This window comes from Ctenocephalides felis, unplaced genomic scaffold (genome assembly GCF_003426905.1).
Source record: "Ctenocephalides felis isolate EL2017-DRISC unplaced genomic scaffold, ASM342690v1 CF-g0.4_SCAFFOLD_00845, whole genome shotgun sequence".
In the NCBI taxonomy this organism is placed as follows: domain Eukaryota; kingdom Metazoa; phylum Arthropoda; class Insecta; order Siphonaptera; family Pulicidae; genus Ctenocephalides; species Ctenocephalides felis.
In genome coordinates this window covers 58,878,678-58,892,318 of record NW_020536999.1, presented here as the reverse complement: position 1 = coordinate 58,892,318, position 13,641 = coordinate 58,878,678, and the positions used below count along the sequence as shown (strand labels likewise).

Here is a 13,641-nt window from a genome sequence, read left to right as displayed (position 1 = left end):
CTATACGGTATAGCCTATACCTTTATTAATATTTATGATTATATTTCGGATACTAGATTAAATTTAGTAATTACAGAAAATAAATTATCTTAATTGAATTAATTATAGTATAATACATCACTAAAACAATATTAAGCCTAATATCAGTATTATGCAATGCAAAGAATAAAAAATGTTATGATATTGAGATAGTTTATTTAAGGCTTGTAGATCTTGAGATTCTTTTGATGGTAAAAAAATCCTTCCTTTACGCAAACCAACTTGCGCGATTTCTATTTTATCCGAGAATCGGCCCCTTGATCTTCTTACACATATTCTTCGTTAACCCAAATATTCACCTGATTCTTCGTGAGAAATTAATATCTCAATTCTGCTTCTGTTATTCTCGTATGCAAATATAAATGTCTGACATTTGAACTTTACAAGGCCGAGTTACATAATCTTTTATGATCGAGGATGCGACATGTAGTGACCGACATAATAAAGCCAACTTTCCATGAGCATGCAAATATTTGCAAATTTAACAAACGTGTGTAGATAAATAAGAACAAAGCCAAGAAACCATTTTGCCTCTATCTAATTAATAAAAAAGATTAGGAATTAAAATTCTTTTGAATTCTTAATATCGTATCCTTCCTATTAAAATCGGTATACAGTAACCTGTATACTCAAGTAGAAAAATAGAAAAAAAAGTGTACAGGAAAGCAAGTTGGCAGTTAAAATTGGTAGACAGGTAGAAAGTTAAACAGCTTTACAGTTAGGCAGGTAAACAGTGAATCAGTTAAAAAAGTAGATAATGAGACATGTAGACTGATGGACTGGTAGAATGATAAATTATAGACAGGTAAGCTGGTGAATAAGTTGATAGATAGACAGGTAAACTTTTCGAGATGTAGATAGGAAAACAGGTACATACGAACACAGGTAAACAAATGGTGTGTAGACAGGTGAACAGGTAAGCAGGTAGACAGGTAAACAAGTAGAGACGTGCGCGGGAATAAATCTAGAGAGGTAGACAGGTAGACAGGTGTAAAAGAAGACAGGTAAACAGATCATAAATAAATTAAAAAATATTATTGTTTAAATCGATCATTCACACATATCGGGGAGTTTACGCAATCTGCCACAAGGCAAAAATGCCGCTTACAACCAGTTTGTTAAATTATTAGAGAGAATAGGAAAGCAATTCCTCTACATATTAGAATAAGCAATTAACAAATTGTAATTTTCAGAATTATAAATGAAATTTTCATAAGTTAATTTTTGTATATGAATATTTTCTTTCTGAAAGATCATGAGCAAGTGGCTTAATGGTTACGTTAAATTTTTTATATCATTCGATTGCGGTGCAGAATTCGCCAAAGTTACATTTTAGCGTTTTATGTTGCTTTTGGTATATAAAACAGTGTTAAATTTTTTATCAGTATTTTACGACATATTCTTCGTGGGTTTCGACCTATAAATGTCTTTGTTTTGCTAGGAAATTTTTGCTAACATGCAGTTTTGTTATGGATATTTTTCAAGATTTCTGGGTTTATTTTTGATCCATTAGTTAGCTTTATTTTTTATACTTGGTTTTTATGTTTAATGACTTTATTTTTTCTTTGACTTAATCTAGAGCTAAATTTGGTAATTTAAAATACACGGTTGCTGATGATTTTTTATTTGTTTTATATTTGTCTTGTCATATACTGCTAAGATTTGCTACATCAATAAAGAATCGGTTATTAAGGTTTCCTCTAATCTTTAATGTTTTTTAAGATTTCTGTTTTCATTTTTATATATAATATGAACCAGGATTCGGCATTTATATTTTATGATTTTGAGGTAATTTTTCACATGTTTATCAGTCTAGTATTCGATAGATATTACACTAAATGATTCTAAGTGGATCAATTAGCTACAGAAGATTTTACCAAACAATAATTCTCATACCTAATTTTCACTATTGTTAATACAATCAACCGACTCATTATTTATGCGACGTACATTAAATATTTAAACTGTGATCAAAATTTGAAAAACAAGTTTAAATGAAGAATTTGGTAAATCATTTAGCCACCTACATTATTATTATTATTTTATATATTTGTAGTCTATTATACGACGTTCGAGATATTTTGTATTGGAAACATATCGTTATAGTTTTTCATATACATTATTTTCTTTTCATACCCTAATTCATTCAATATTTTACATATCTATTCTTCTGGGCAGTGCCTAAGGGTAATATATTAAATAAATATAAATTAGACTTATTTCTTCGATTGTAATTTGTATTTTACCATGTTTTCTTGTTGCCATAAAAGGCTTTTAACACAGTTGTTTTTATTACACCTATAATAGTGCAGATGGCAAAGTTTCGAACACCAAAAATAGCATTTGGTAAATATTTAATGAAGTTTTCAAAAATAGATTCTGTTGCTAGTATACCATAAACGACCAACTCAATTTTACAGAACACGGTATAAACTGTTCTATAAGGGAGATCGGATGCATTTTTTTTGAGTTAAAACGGTTTAGACATAAGATATCAGAAATTATTTATTAGTAATGAAAATACTAGTTGTAGTTGTACATTGTTTTCTTTTTGTAGATTGTTCTTTATCTGATATTTTATCTTTCTCAATAAAATGCGAAAATTAAAATATCTAAAATAGAAAATATTCTACCGAATAATAAATAGGGTTAACTTAACAGGTAATTGCAAAAAAAAAAACACTCGGTCGATTGGCATTATAAACCATGATTATAAAATTATATTTTAAATACAATTTCAATATAATATTTCTAAATTCAGTTTAGATTTTGTTTCTATGGATGCACAATTTTTCAATTCTGATTTTTTCTTTAATATTATGCCCCGGTTTCCTCTACATGGAATCCTGCAGCGACCTCATTTAAGTCATAAAAGGAAAATGCGAATGGATTTTCCGCATTGACCTTTCGAAGGCAACAAAAGCACAATTTCTGCAAAGGTTAATTTATGCAGAGATATATAAAAAAATAGGTCTATAGAACGTGTACTTTGTGGATAATGTTAATTAATATTTGGATTTAATCAAGAAACTTATAAAATCTAAATATATTTATATTTATACTAAAAAAATAGTGATTTTTTTTTTTAAATAGAAACAGTGTTTTCCAACATGAGGCTTACGCCCCACAAGGAGTTTATCGATGCTCAAAAAAATATTGAAAATAGAGTTCATTTTGTTTTTCATCTGATTTTAAGTAATTGTAATCAATTTATTAATTATTATTGTTTTATTTATTTAATTTAATTGGATTTATTTAATGAATTGTAAAAACAGAATACAATCAGAAAGACAATAATTGATTTGATGATATTGTTATCATTGCATTGTGCATATTATGAATGCCTAAACCATTTTTAAACAAGATTGATTGATTATGCATTTAAAATATGTAATGAAACAAAAAGACCATAATTTAATCATTCAATAACATAGCTCATCCTATACCACTATGCATATTCTGGATGCCTACAACATATTTTAACAAAATGTCTGACTCGAATATCATATAATATTAATTAATGCTACAATAATATTAACATAGCACACGTGTAAAATTTTATCTCGGTGATTTCATTCGTTTCTATTATTTTTAGGAGCTAAAAGAGAGCTTCAACTACGGTTTGTTCAGTCCGCCCACAAATGGCAAAGCTGGAAAATTCCTGGATGAAGAGCGCCGACTCGGGGATTATCCTTTCAATGGACCAGTAGGATATCTAGAGGTAATATATATATTTGAAATAGTGGTGTATTATTTCATCTCACTTATACATTTCCTTTTTTTTAAACAAGTATTAGTTGAATAATTGTATTTGTGGTAAAAATAGTTTGTGCAAAACTAAAAATGTTAAAATTTTATAAGAAATTAGGGTGTTAAAATTTGATAAAATTTTGAGAATTTGAAAATACTTGAAATCTTTTTCAAATTTCATGTAATAATTTTTGAAGGTGTGAAAAATTTAATCATGTTCTATATTCTAGTAGAATCGATCATTATGGAATATTATCTCGAGGTTTTAAGCCATTCCGAATCTATGTGAGCCAAAATTTGATCGTTTATCGACGATTTTTCGAACACGGTCAAAAAACGATAATTAAACCAAGACTTCTTAACAAGCTTGCAGCGGTGACATAAATTTAGATTATTATTTATTAGTACATATTTTATATGCATTTTATATTTATTTATATAGTGTTTTTGTATTTTATGAAGTTATACAGAAAACAAATACTTAATTTTTGAAGGAAAAATTTGTTTTCTGGGTATTTCAAGTCATTGTGAACCCAGACAAAATTTGACTTTTTATCGAAGTTTTTTCTGGTGAAATTTAAATGAATTTCGATTAGGACTTGCGTTGATTGGATTTGAACGACAATCGACTGAGCCGTCTCTTTATAATTACCAAATAAGTGCAAAATTTTTTGTCAATATTTACACATTTATTTATATCACTTGAGAATGCAGATTAGTTTTCATTAAGGATAGGCAGGGCCAATTCTTTGTAATGAATTGTTAACCACTTAACTTCTTAACCAATTGTTTTGGATGTTTTTGAATAAACTTTGCACAATAATGGTTTATTTGTTAGATTCTAAACTATTATGAATATCCTAAAATATTATGACTCATCAAAAATTGGTTTAATTATAAAAATTGAATCAAATTTGGAATAATAGATCTAGCTCTTTAAGACAAACATAAGCTAGAGCTTGAGGTTTGATGTTTTTTAAAATTTATAATTTGAGATTCACGAAATAAAGATGGATGGATATTGTAACTATTTCTTTATTTAATCAAGTAAAAATAATTTTATTGCTAATGTTCAATATTTCACAAATAATCATTTTTTTAAAAAGGTGTTTAACGCCCTGTTTGGGGCTAGCTGAAACATCTAGCAAACAGTAAATGGCAAAAAACTACAATTAAACTTCTATCATTTATTTTGTTAATCTTTCTAAAGTTTGTGTAACACATCTTTATTTGTGTGCAAGATTCACCAAAAGCCAGAAACCACCACCTTTTTGATACAGTTCCTGAATTTTAATGAATTTTAATATCATTTTTTTTTAGTTCAGTCCATTTTGGTTTTATTTACGTTGTTTTACCTTTGGCTTTTCTCTTTTTTCTCACGTTTACGTTTTTTTCTCATCTTTTCCTGATATTGCTCCTGTACAACTTATTTCTCAGAAATATTCACCAATGTTGTACATTTTCCTTCTCGCCTGCTAATTGTATTAGATTTTCTTAATACCATCTTTGCCCACCAAGACCAAATGGTCTAATTTTCGAAGACAAAATAAGTTTTTGCAGAATGCAGCAGCAGGGAGTTGGTTGCTTCTCAATTTTAATTTGATTTATAATTTTCGTGGTGCAGGAACTAAAAGCAATTATACACATCATTACTTGGCGCATACTGTAACATATTACTAATATTAACAAATTAATAATATTACACATTATCAAATATTGCTACAATTTAAAACAAATCAAGAATAATATTAGTTGTTACTATATAACGCAAACGAATGATAGTACAATTTCATATTACCTGCCAAAAATGCACTTGCACACTTCAGTTTACGTCGTCGGCCTGCTGGACAGTAGCTATGACAACGTGATGCGGATGGGTTTACATTACATGCCTTATAACTTGTTAATAAATAATTTTACTGAAAGAAAGCGACATTATAAATATTTAAGTTACCCAAGAATAGACCTAAGAAAACAATCAAGACCTTGCCCGGTTTCTTCAATATGTTTTTGTAAAGTAAACCAGAATTTGGAATTCTAAACATTTGTGACGAATCAATTTAATCTGTTCTAAAGGTCCTATTCTACTTATGATATATTTTTCTTAGAAGAGTTGATATAACTTCTTAAATACGTATATTTTTTAAATTGTTATTTGTCAAAACAAATAGTTTATCTTGCTCTATCATTATTTTTTTCATTTTTCAGTTAAAATATAAAAGGCGAGTGTACAAATTAACGAAAGTCGACGAGCGCCAACTGAAGGCTTTGCATACTCGAGCAAATCTGCGGAGGTTTGCAGAATATTCGCAGAATGGCAGCGTCGACAAAATAAGCAAACTGTGTGCCAAGGGATTGGATCCTAATTTTCATTGTCAGGATACTGGAGGTAATTATATGATAATAATATAAAGGTCAATTGATCCTAAAGTCACTTATATTCAAGGAGGTCGGAGAAGGTTTCACAATTTAGCAACTTTGTACTCATAAAATAATTGTAAAATTTTGATCATAAAATGATTTCGAATTTTATATGGAATCAAATATTGTTACATTTATAGTTATCAATTGTGGACAAATTAGCAAATAGGGGACGTCCATTAATCACATGAGGTTCTTTGGGGAGGGGGGGTTTGACAAAAAATCACGAAATATCACATCGGGGTGAGGGGGGTATCTATTTTTACCTGATTTTTAAAAAAAAAATATTTTCAAGAAAAATGAAAAAAACTATTTTTTCTCGTAACTAAAAATACTCGTAATGTTTGGTTGGGTAGGGGGGGGGTTCCAAAAATCTTTTAGAAAATGATCAAGTGATCAATGGACGCCCCCATAGTCAATGATTCTCTTGACGATTGACAGTGATGATTCGAATTTCGTATGCAAGATTTCCATGGATTAATGATATTTTATTGTTAATAGACATATTACTAATATTTGTTCTAAGGTCATAGATTGAATAATACTAATGCTATAAATAATGAAAAATTTAAACGGTACAGGAAAATGATCTTAATTCTTCAAAATATTTTAGGTCTTAACAGATAAGATTTATAAAAATAATTGATATAAGGAGCATATTATTAATTGATTTCATATTAAAGTTAATAGTTGAGAAATAATTTGCAAATAGATAGTTTAAGACAGTATTTTATAAAAAATAATAGATGCAAAGAGCATTATATATGTCAATAAGTATAAAAATAGTGTTGGATTTTTAAAGAAAGCTTAATTTGAATTTCATTTTACCGACATTTTTTTATCGATTAAATATTTTTAATTATATTTTGAAGAATTATAAATTGCGCTTTTATTCTAAAACAAAGCTGGCTAATTAACTTTATCATGTTGATTATTCGCCTTGATCGAAGTCCTTATTTTGGAATGACGAAATCAATTTTTTTAAAGAACATGCGTGCTCGTTATTCATGTTCCAAGATTATTTTAAAATTAAGAATAAAACAATTTTTTGGGTTATTTTTCAGAAACCCCTTTAAGTTTAGCAGCATGTTCAGCTCGTTCTGCACGTACCCTCATAGCTCTGGTGAATGGAGGAGCTCTCCTGGATTACAGGACGAGAGATGGTGCAACTGCTCTGCACAGGGCCGTTGAAAAGGATAATTTGGAAGCCGTTAGGTAGGAAATGAAAATATTAATTAAACCATTTTTGAAATATGTCTGTTTTCATACAGTCATACAATTAAGTATGACATTGGGACCCATAAAAAAACTTTTTCAATTTATTCTTCGGTCGGGGCCATTCAGCCTTCCTGTCGGGCTTGAGAAAATTTATGAAGTAATAGAAGAAGAGGCATTTTCAAATAAACTTTTAGAAGATTATGCTTATATTCCAGCGCGATGTCCATTTTCAATTGAAAATATAGATCAAAATATGTTTCCAATTGAAAATAAGTCCATCTCAGGCACTCGGTGTGAAATGGAAATGGGAAAAACTCTCACACTACTTCTTCCCTGAATCGAGTTAGAGTTTAACTCAGCTCACGGACCTGCCCTAGGGCAGCACTACCCATTATTATTATTATGCTTATATTCATTATATAATATCTTTAAAGCAACCTTTTGCAGAGGTGTTTAATTGAATGATATTTTGTACAAATTACATATTTTCTACTAAATCAGTCTGCATCAGAAACGCGTAAAGACAAAATTCTATAAATATTGATCAATTGCCATAGGAGTTAAATAAATAAATATATCATATTTATTTGTTTAAATAATATTTTCATTAAATAATATTTCCTCCATTTATTTTATAACAGTTATATACCAAGAAAATAACGATTAATAGGTCTGTTTAAAAATAGGCTTTATTATCTTACAATACAATTAGAAAATATACGAGGCTCAAACAAATCATGACTTTTGGATAAAGAGCTTGTATAAGAATAGATCTATGAATTTGCTTCAAAATAACAAATTTATATTAATATAGTTCTTAACTTTTAAATTTCAAATACCAAACCATTTCTTGTTTTACGTTGTATACACATTGTCAACTAAGTATTGGGAATTGTTTAATAGAACTCAAAATAATTGTTGAATCATTAAATTTTTTTGTAGTCTTCAAAATGGACTTTGTTTGGAATATTGAACACATGCCAACAATTAATCCAATCGTCAAAGCTCTTTTTGAAAATATTTAAAAGGATCTCCTTCAGCTGGTTCATAGATTTTTTCTTAGTGCCCTCTATTGACCTAAAACTGTAATTGACAAGTGGCAATTTAAGTTTTGTGAAAAAAATAAACAATTACATGAGGATAGATCTGGTGAATGCGGTAGTTGTTTTATGATAATTCATGAGGTTTTGGCCAAAAAATCATTTACTATATCGGTCTTGTAGGAAGATAGTTCAACACTCATGAAACGTGTCGAATAACACCAAAGCGTCTCAGGCGCAATTTAATAGTGTAATTGATTCGTTACAATCGCTAAGGTTAAAAACTAACTCGTTTGAGCCCAAATGGTGGTTTTCCAGCACCATTTTCTTGATTTAGGCAACGTTTTTATTCATTGAAACCATTGCTTGACGTTCAGATCTTTGACGCCTTCTCGGACCACTTTCGAAGCCTTACATTACATCAGGATTTTTTATGAAGGAAACTTACCATAGGCTTTCAGAATATACCAATGTAAAACCAAACCTATGTTCGATCATTTTGTTCATCGTAAAAATGGCCAAACATGCTTGTAGTTAACCGACGTAATTCATGAATGCAAAAACAAAATATTTAACCGGTGACGATCAACTTTGCACGAATATTGAGAACAGTTATGCCGATATTTCGGCAGAAAAAACTTATGTGCACGGCAGTCTCTTTTTAAATGAGCAAATCCTGGAATTTAGTTGATAGTATATCAGTGTATTCAGTTATATCCTGGTGAATTGACTGTGTTTTCTAGAAAAACCTGTTAGGAATTAGAGTATATTATTAAAGGAAAATTTAATTCATGTATCATTTAATACATTTTGCTTTATTTCAGAACTCTGCTAGAACTCGGTGCTTCTCCAAATTATCGAGATTGTAAAGGTCTGACGCCTTTATATGCCTCGGTTTCACACAAAACAGATCCTGCCATATGCGAAGCCTTACTTCACGACCATGCGACGATAGGGGCCAAAGATCTACAAGGATGGCAAGAAGTTCACCAGGTGAGGAAATATAAGAATTGTATGAATGACAAGTTTATGGACCGAAAGATATTAACAGTATCTGGTGAATTAAGGATCTGCCAAAAAACAAGATTTTGACTTGCCTTTGTCTGTTAATAAAATTTTCAACTGTGATGCAACTATTGATTTTTAAATTCTCTGCTTCTTTTCCCCAGGCATGCCGAAATGGTTTGGTTCAGCATCTTGAGCATCTGTTAGCTTATGGGGCCGACATGGACGCCAGGAATGCCTCTGGGAATGCCCCCTTACATGTTTGTGCCGTGAATGCAAGAGATGCATGCGCACGACTTTTGCTGTTCAGGGGGGCTCGAAGACAAGCCTTGAATTATTCAAGTCAAACTCCGTATCAGGTCAGAATTGAAATATTTATGTTAGTTCAGACTTCTCATTTTTGTAACAATGTAATTCATTTCTCAAAGTAATGTAATAAAATTAGTCTATATTTTCTGACCTCATTTAAAATGTTCTAATAAAACGTAAAAAGATTTCATAGTCAATTTTTATTGCTCATCTCAAATAAAATAATATAATATTAGAAAAAAAATAATATGAATTGAAGAAACTAATACGCAACGTTATATAATTAGTGATGAAAATAAGTTATTACTACATAATTTATCAGTTATATTTAATAAAATCAAACGTAGACAATAATCATCAATGCTATACATGGTTATGAAAATAGATTTGTTGTTCATTATATTTCGTTGTAACTTAAAGAAGTGACAGACAATTTGCTTCAAATTTTTATTAATTTAAAAAGCTTCATCATTGACCATGCCTTTGAATTAGTATTAATAATTAAATAATCTAAGACTAACAATAAGTTATAGATAAGGATCTAAGCATAGATTAGGAAAGGAGTAATATATAGAGAACAAAAGGAGACAATTCATTCATCATATTTGTCATTAGTTTGTTGTAAGTTTGAAAAAGAATGGAATTCTTCAGATATAATATAGAAACTTGCCCTTAATTGAATAGATGAAACTTTTAACATTTGATTCACAATTTGGCCCGATTCTGCCGTAAAATAAACCAATGTTATGGCAAGGGCATCCTACGTAGCGCTACGCTCGTGTAGCTTCATATAAAACGGTACTAAAAACTGTCAAATGCTATGTGGTTGCTGTGCAGTTAGGCAATTTTGGATAGAAAACCTAACCTAGAAAACGCACAAAAACGATGTTATCATAACTGGATCTTCGTGGTGTGGTTTAATAACGTACAGATGAAGTTGCATTTTATGTGTACAACGCCTTACTGCACAGATAATACATAACATTTTGACCATTTTATAGTTTTTAGTACCATTTATATGAACGTTCGAGAATAGCACTCCATAACATAGCCTTGCCATAGCATTGGTCTAGCAGAATCAGCCCCTTTTAATAATCCAGATATTTATTGCCAATAATTATTTATATTATTCTGATTTGCAAATTTAGGAATATTATTTTATTAAAAAAATCAGACAAAATACTTGCAACAAATGAAATTACCAATTATTACATGTTGTTCTATATTCAATTTGAGTTATTTTATGGAAAAATATTAAAAATAATTGATGTTTTTAGTGGAAGAATAGATAGAAAGTTGAATATCAATGAATTTATAAAAATAAAGTAATATAATATAGTGGTAATTTTTATAAAAAAGACATGTTTTTTTATAGAACCTAATAAAGTTAGGCGCAATCTATCAACTAATTTTAGCAGAAAATTATTAATAATTGTTGTTTTAAAAATTTCAGGTTGCAGTGATTGCTGGAAATATGGAACTGGCTGAAGTAATCAGAAATTACAGCAACCAAGATATCGGTGAGTAATTAAATTTTTATCATTTTTATTTTTTTTTAATAATTTTTTTTATAACTGGGCATGTCAAAGTAGATGGAACGTGTAAATGTAGATTTTTGTACCATATGAAAGACAATTTTTTACTCATATTAGCAATTTCAAAATACAGCTGTACTAAAAGAACAAAAATATTAAACTTTCAAGATATTCTACTAGAATCTGATTATCAATTCTTATGGTACAAAACTAAAATAGATGTCTTCTGTTATAATTCCTGATTTTTAGTTTTTTTTTTTAACAATTAGATAGCATGTGTGTTAAATGTGCCTCCTAGACGTATAGTGACAGAGTAGTGATTAGTTGTTAGATGTAGTGTTGAATCTTGATGCAAATTTAAATTTTTATTAAATTTTTAAAGAAATGCTCATAAGTCAATGTTAGAGCATGAATTGTTTTTAAAAATTATATACATTGCGCGCTTTGGCATAGATTTACTAAAAAAAATGCGAAGAGTGACCAAATTGCTGAGAAACTGAAGGTAAAGTTCAAAGAAATATTAGAAATTTTAGATGTTATAACAACACACATTTTTTTCACAGGCGATTTAACATTTTTTTCCACAGATTGATGTTAAATTATTAAATGATATTAGTTAATAATTTAGTGTTGTTTATTCTCATTCATTTTGATATTATGTGAATATTTTTATTTTTATATCACATTGATGTTCACATATGCACTAAATCATCAATAACTATAAAACATTGAATTTATTTGTTAGGATTGATAAACTGCTGTTAATAATAATGAAATTCGATGATGAACACATCTTTATTATTAAAATTGTTCTCAACATGCTACAAATCATTTTGAATTTTTGTTCGTTATTTATGAAAAAACTTGCTTAACTATAAACATTTATACACTGAAATGCTTTTCATAGTATTAATTTCATAATAATAATTATCGAGTTATTTCTACATATATGACGTTTTCAGTTTTTGTGTAATTTTTTGCATTGCTTATTTGTTGTTTAAAAGTAAAATATTTTAAATACTATAATATTGTTATTTGAGACAAAAATTATTATTATTTTAATAAATGTCATCCATTTAATTATCAATCCATTAATTTCAGTAATATTTAGTTATCATTAACTCTGTCACTTATCGTTTTTACACATTATTTAGTATTATTATTGTATCCATATTTTCCCATAATCACTTATAATTTGTTTTATCTTTAGTCCTAAGTATTTACATTTATTGAGTGGTGTGTTTGTTTCTGAGTATTTTAGGAAGTATAATATCTCAATAATACTTAATATTATTTTTAAAGGTATATCTGAATTGCCATACTCGTTTAACCCAAATTAAATAAACTATGATTTTATTGCCGAAGTCAATTTAAAAATGGTGTCTTTGTGCGTAGCCTTGTGGTACACCACAAGTCATGTTGAGTCAGAATAAAAAACTCTAAATATATGTGCGATGCGATATTATCCAATTATCTTGATCATTTTTTCGCGTTACAACTATTCATTATATTATAAGAAACCTTGATTCTTACATTTTTTAAATATATGAGATATATGGAATAATATTTGTGTAAATTAATAACTTCAAAAATTATAGTTTTACATAATAGACTCTGCATGAAAATAAAATGTTTTGACATAAAATTGGCAAAAGAGAATATTTTTATGATTTATCCAACAAGATGACGCCTCGGTTTAGAATTCACTTTATAAAAAAAATTAATGAATCATTTAAATAGTGGCTTTGCATTGGCATTTGATATAATTAAAAGCTAATTTATGTTTTGATATTCTATTTTTTGTATCATGGTGTATTGAAAAAATTATTTTTGATCTCTATTTCATATACATATGTATCTCTTCTCAATACAAAGTTGCAAGCTGAAAAGCGTAATGCAATCTTTAAATAACTACAGGATTACTTTAAGTTACACATATTTCATGACTCACTAAACAATAAATGTTCAAAACATTTTACTTTCCCAATTACATACATCTTTGTATATATATACATATATCGCTCTATATGTGTATTGTTCGAACCAAATTAGGAAAAAAGCGTAGGTTTAACACATAATTTGAATAATGTTCACTTTTATTTTTTCTTCCTTGCAAACGGTTCAAGATCGAACGATTATAGGTCATTTGCCTTTTGATGTCAAAGAAATATCAGTACGATGTAAAAGATACATTTTAGTGTTCCTGAACATGGAAAAAAATTACTTTTGTTTTTTTTTTTATAAAGTAATGTTTATTATAATAATATAATTAATATGAATTTTCAGAGAAGGTAAAATATTTTGATCTGATCGTGATTAAAAAA

At 28.6% G+C, this 13,641-nt stretch overlaps 1 protein-coding gene across 1 annotated transcript in view; it reads left to right on the top strand.

Moving 5' to 3' along the window:
• Positions 1–13,641, top strand: part of LOC113386618 — an 83,257-nt gene that overhangs the window by 12,984 nt on the left and 56,632 nt on the right. Inside the window, exons 4-9 of the mRNA XM_026624389.1 lie at positions 3,635–3,760; positions 5,998–6,178; positions 7,275–7,425; positions 9,293–9,461; positions 9,638–9,832; positions 11,236–11,302. Of these exons, the coding sequence (XP_026480174.1) occupies positions 3,635–3,760; positions 5,998–6,178; positions 7,275–7,425; positions 9,293–9,461; positions 9,638–9,832; positions 11,236–11,302 (889 nt within the window). The remainder of the gene's footprint in view (positions 1–3,634; positions 3,761–5,997; positions 6,179–7,274; positions 7,426–9,292; positions 9,462–9,637; positions 9,833–11,235; positions 11,303–13,641) is intronic.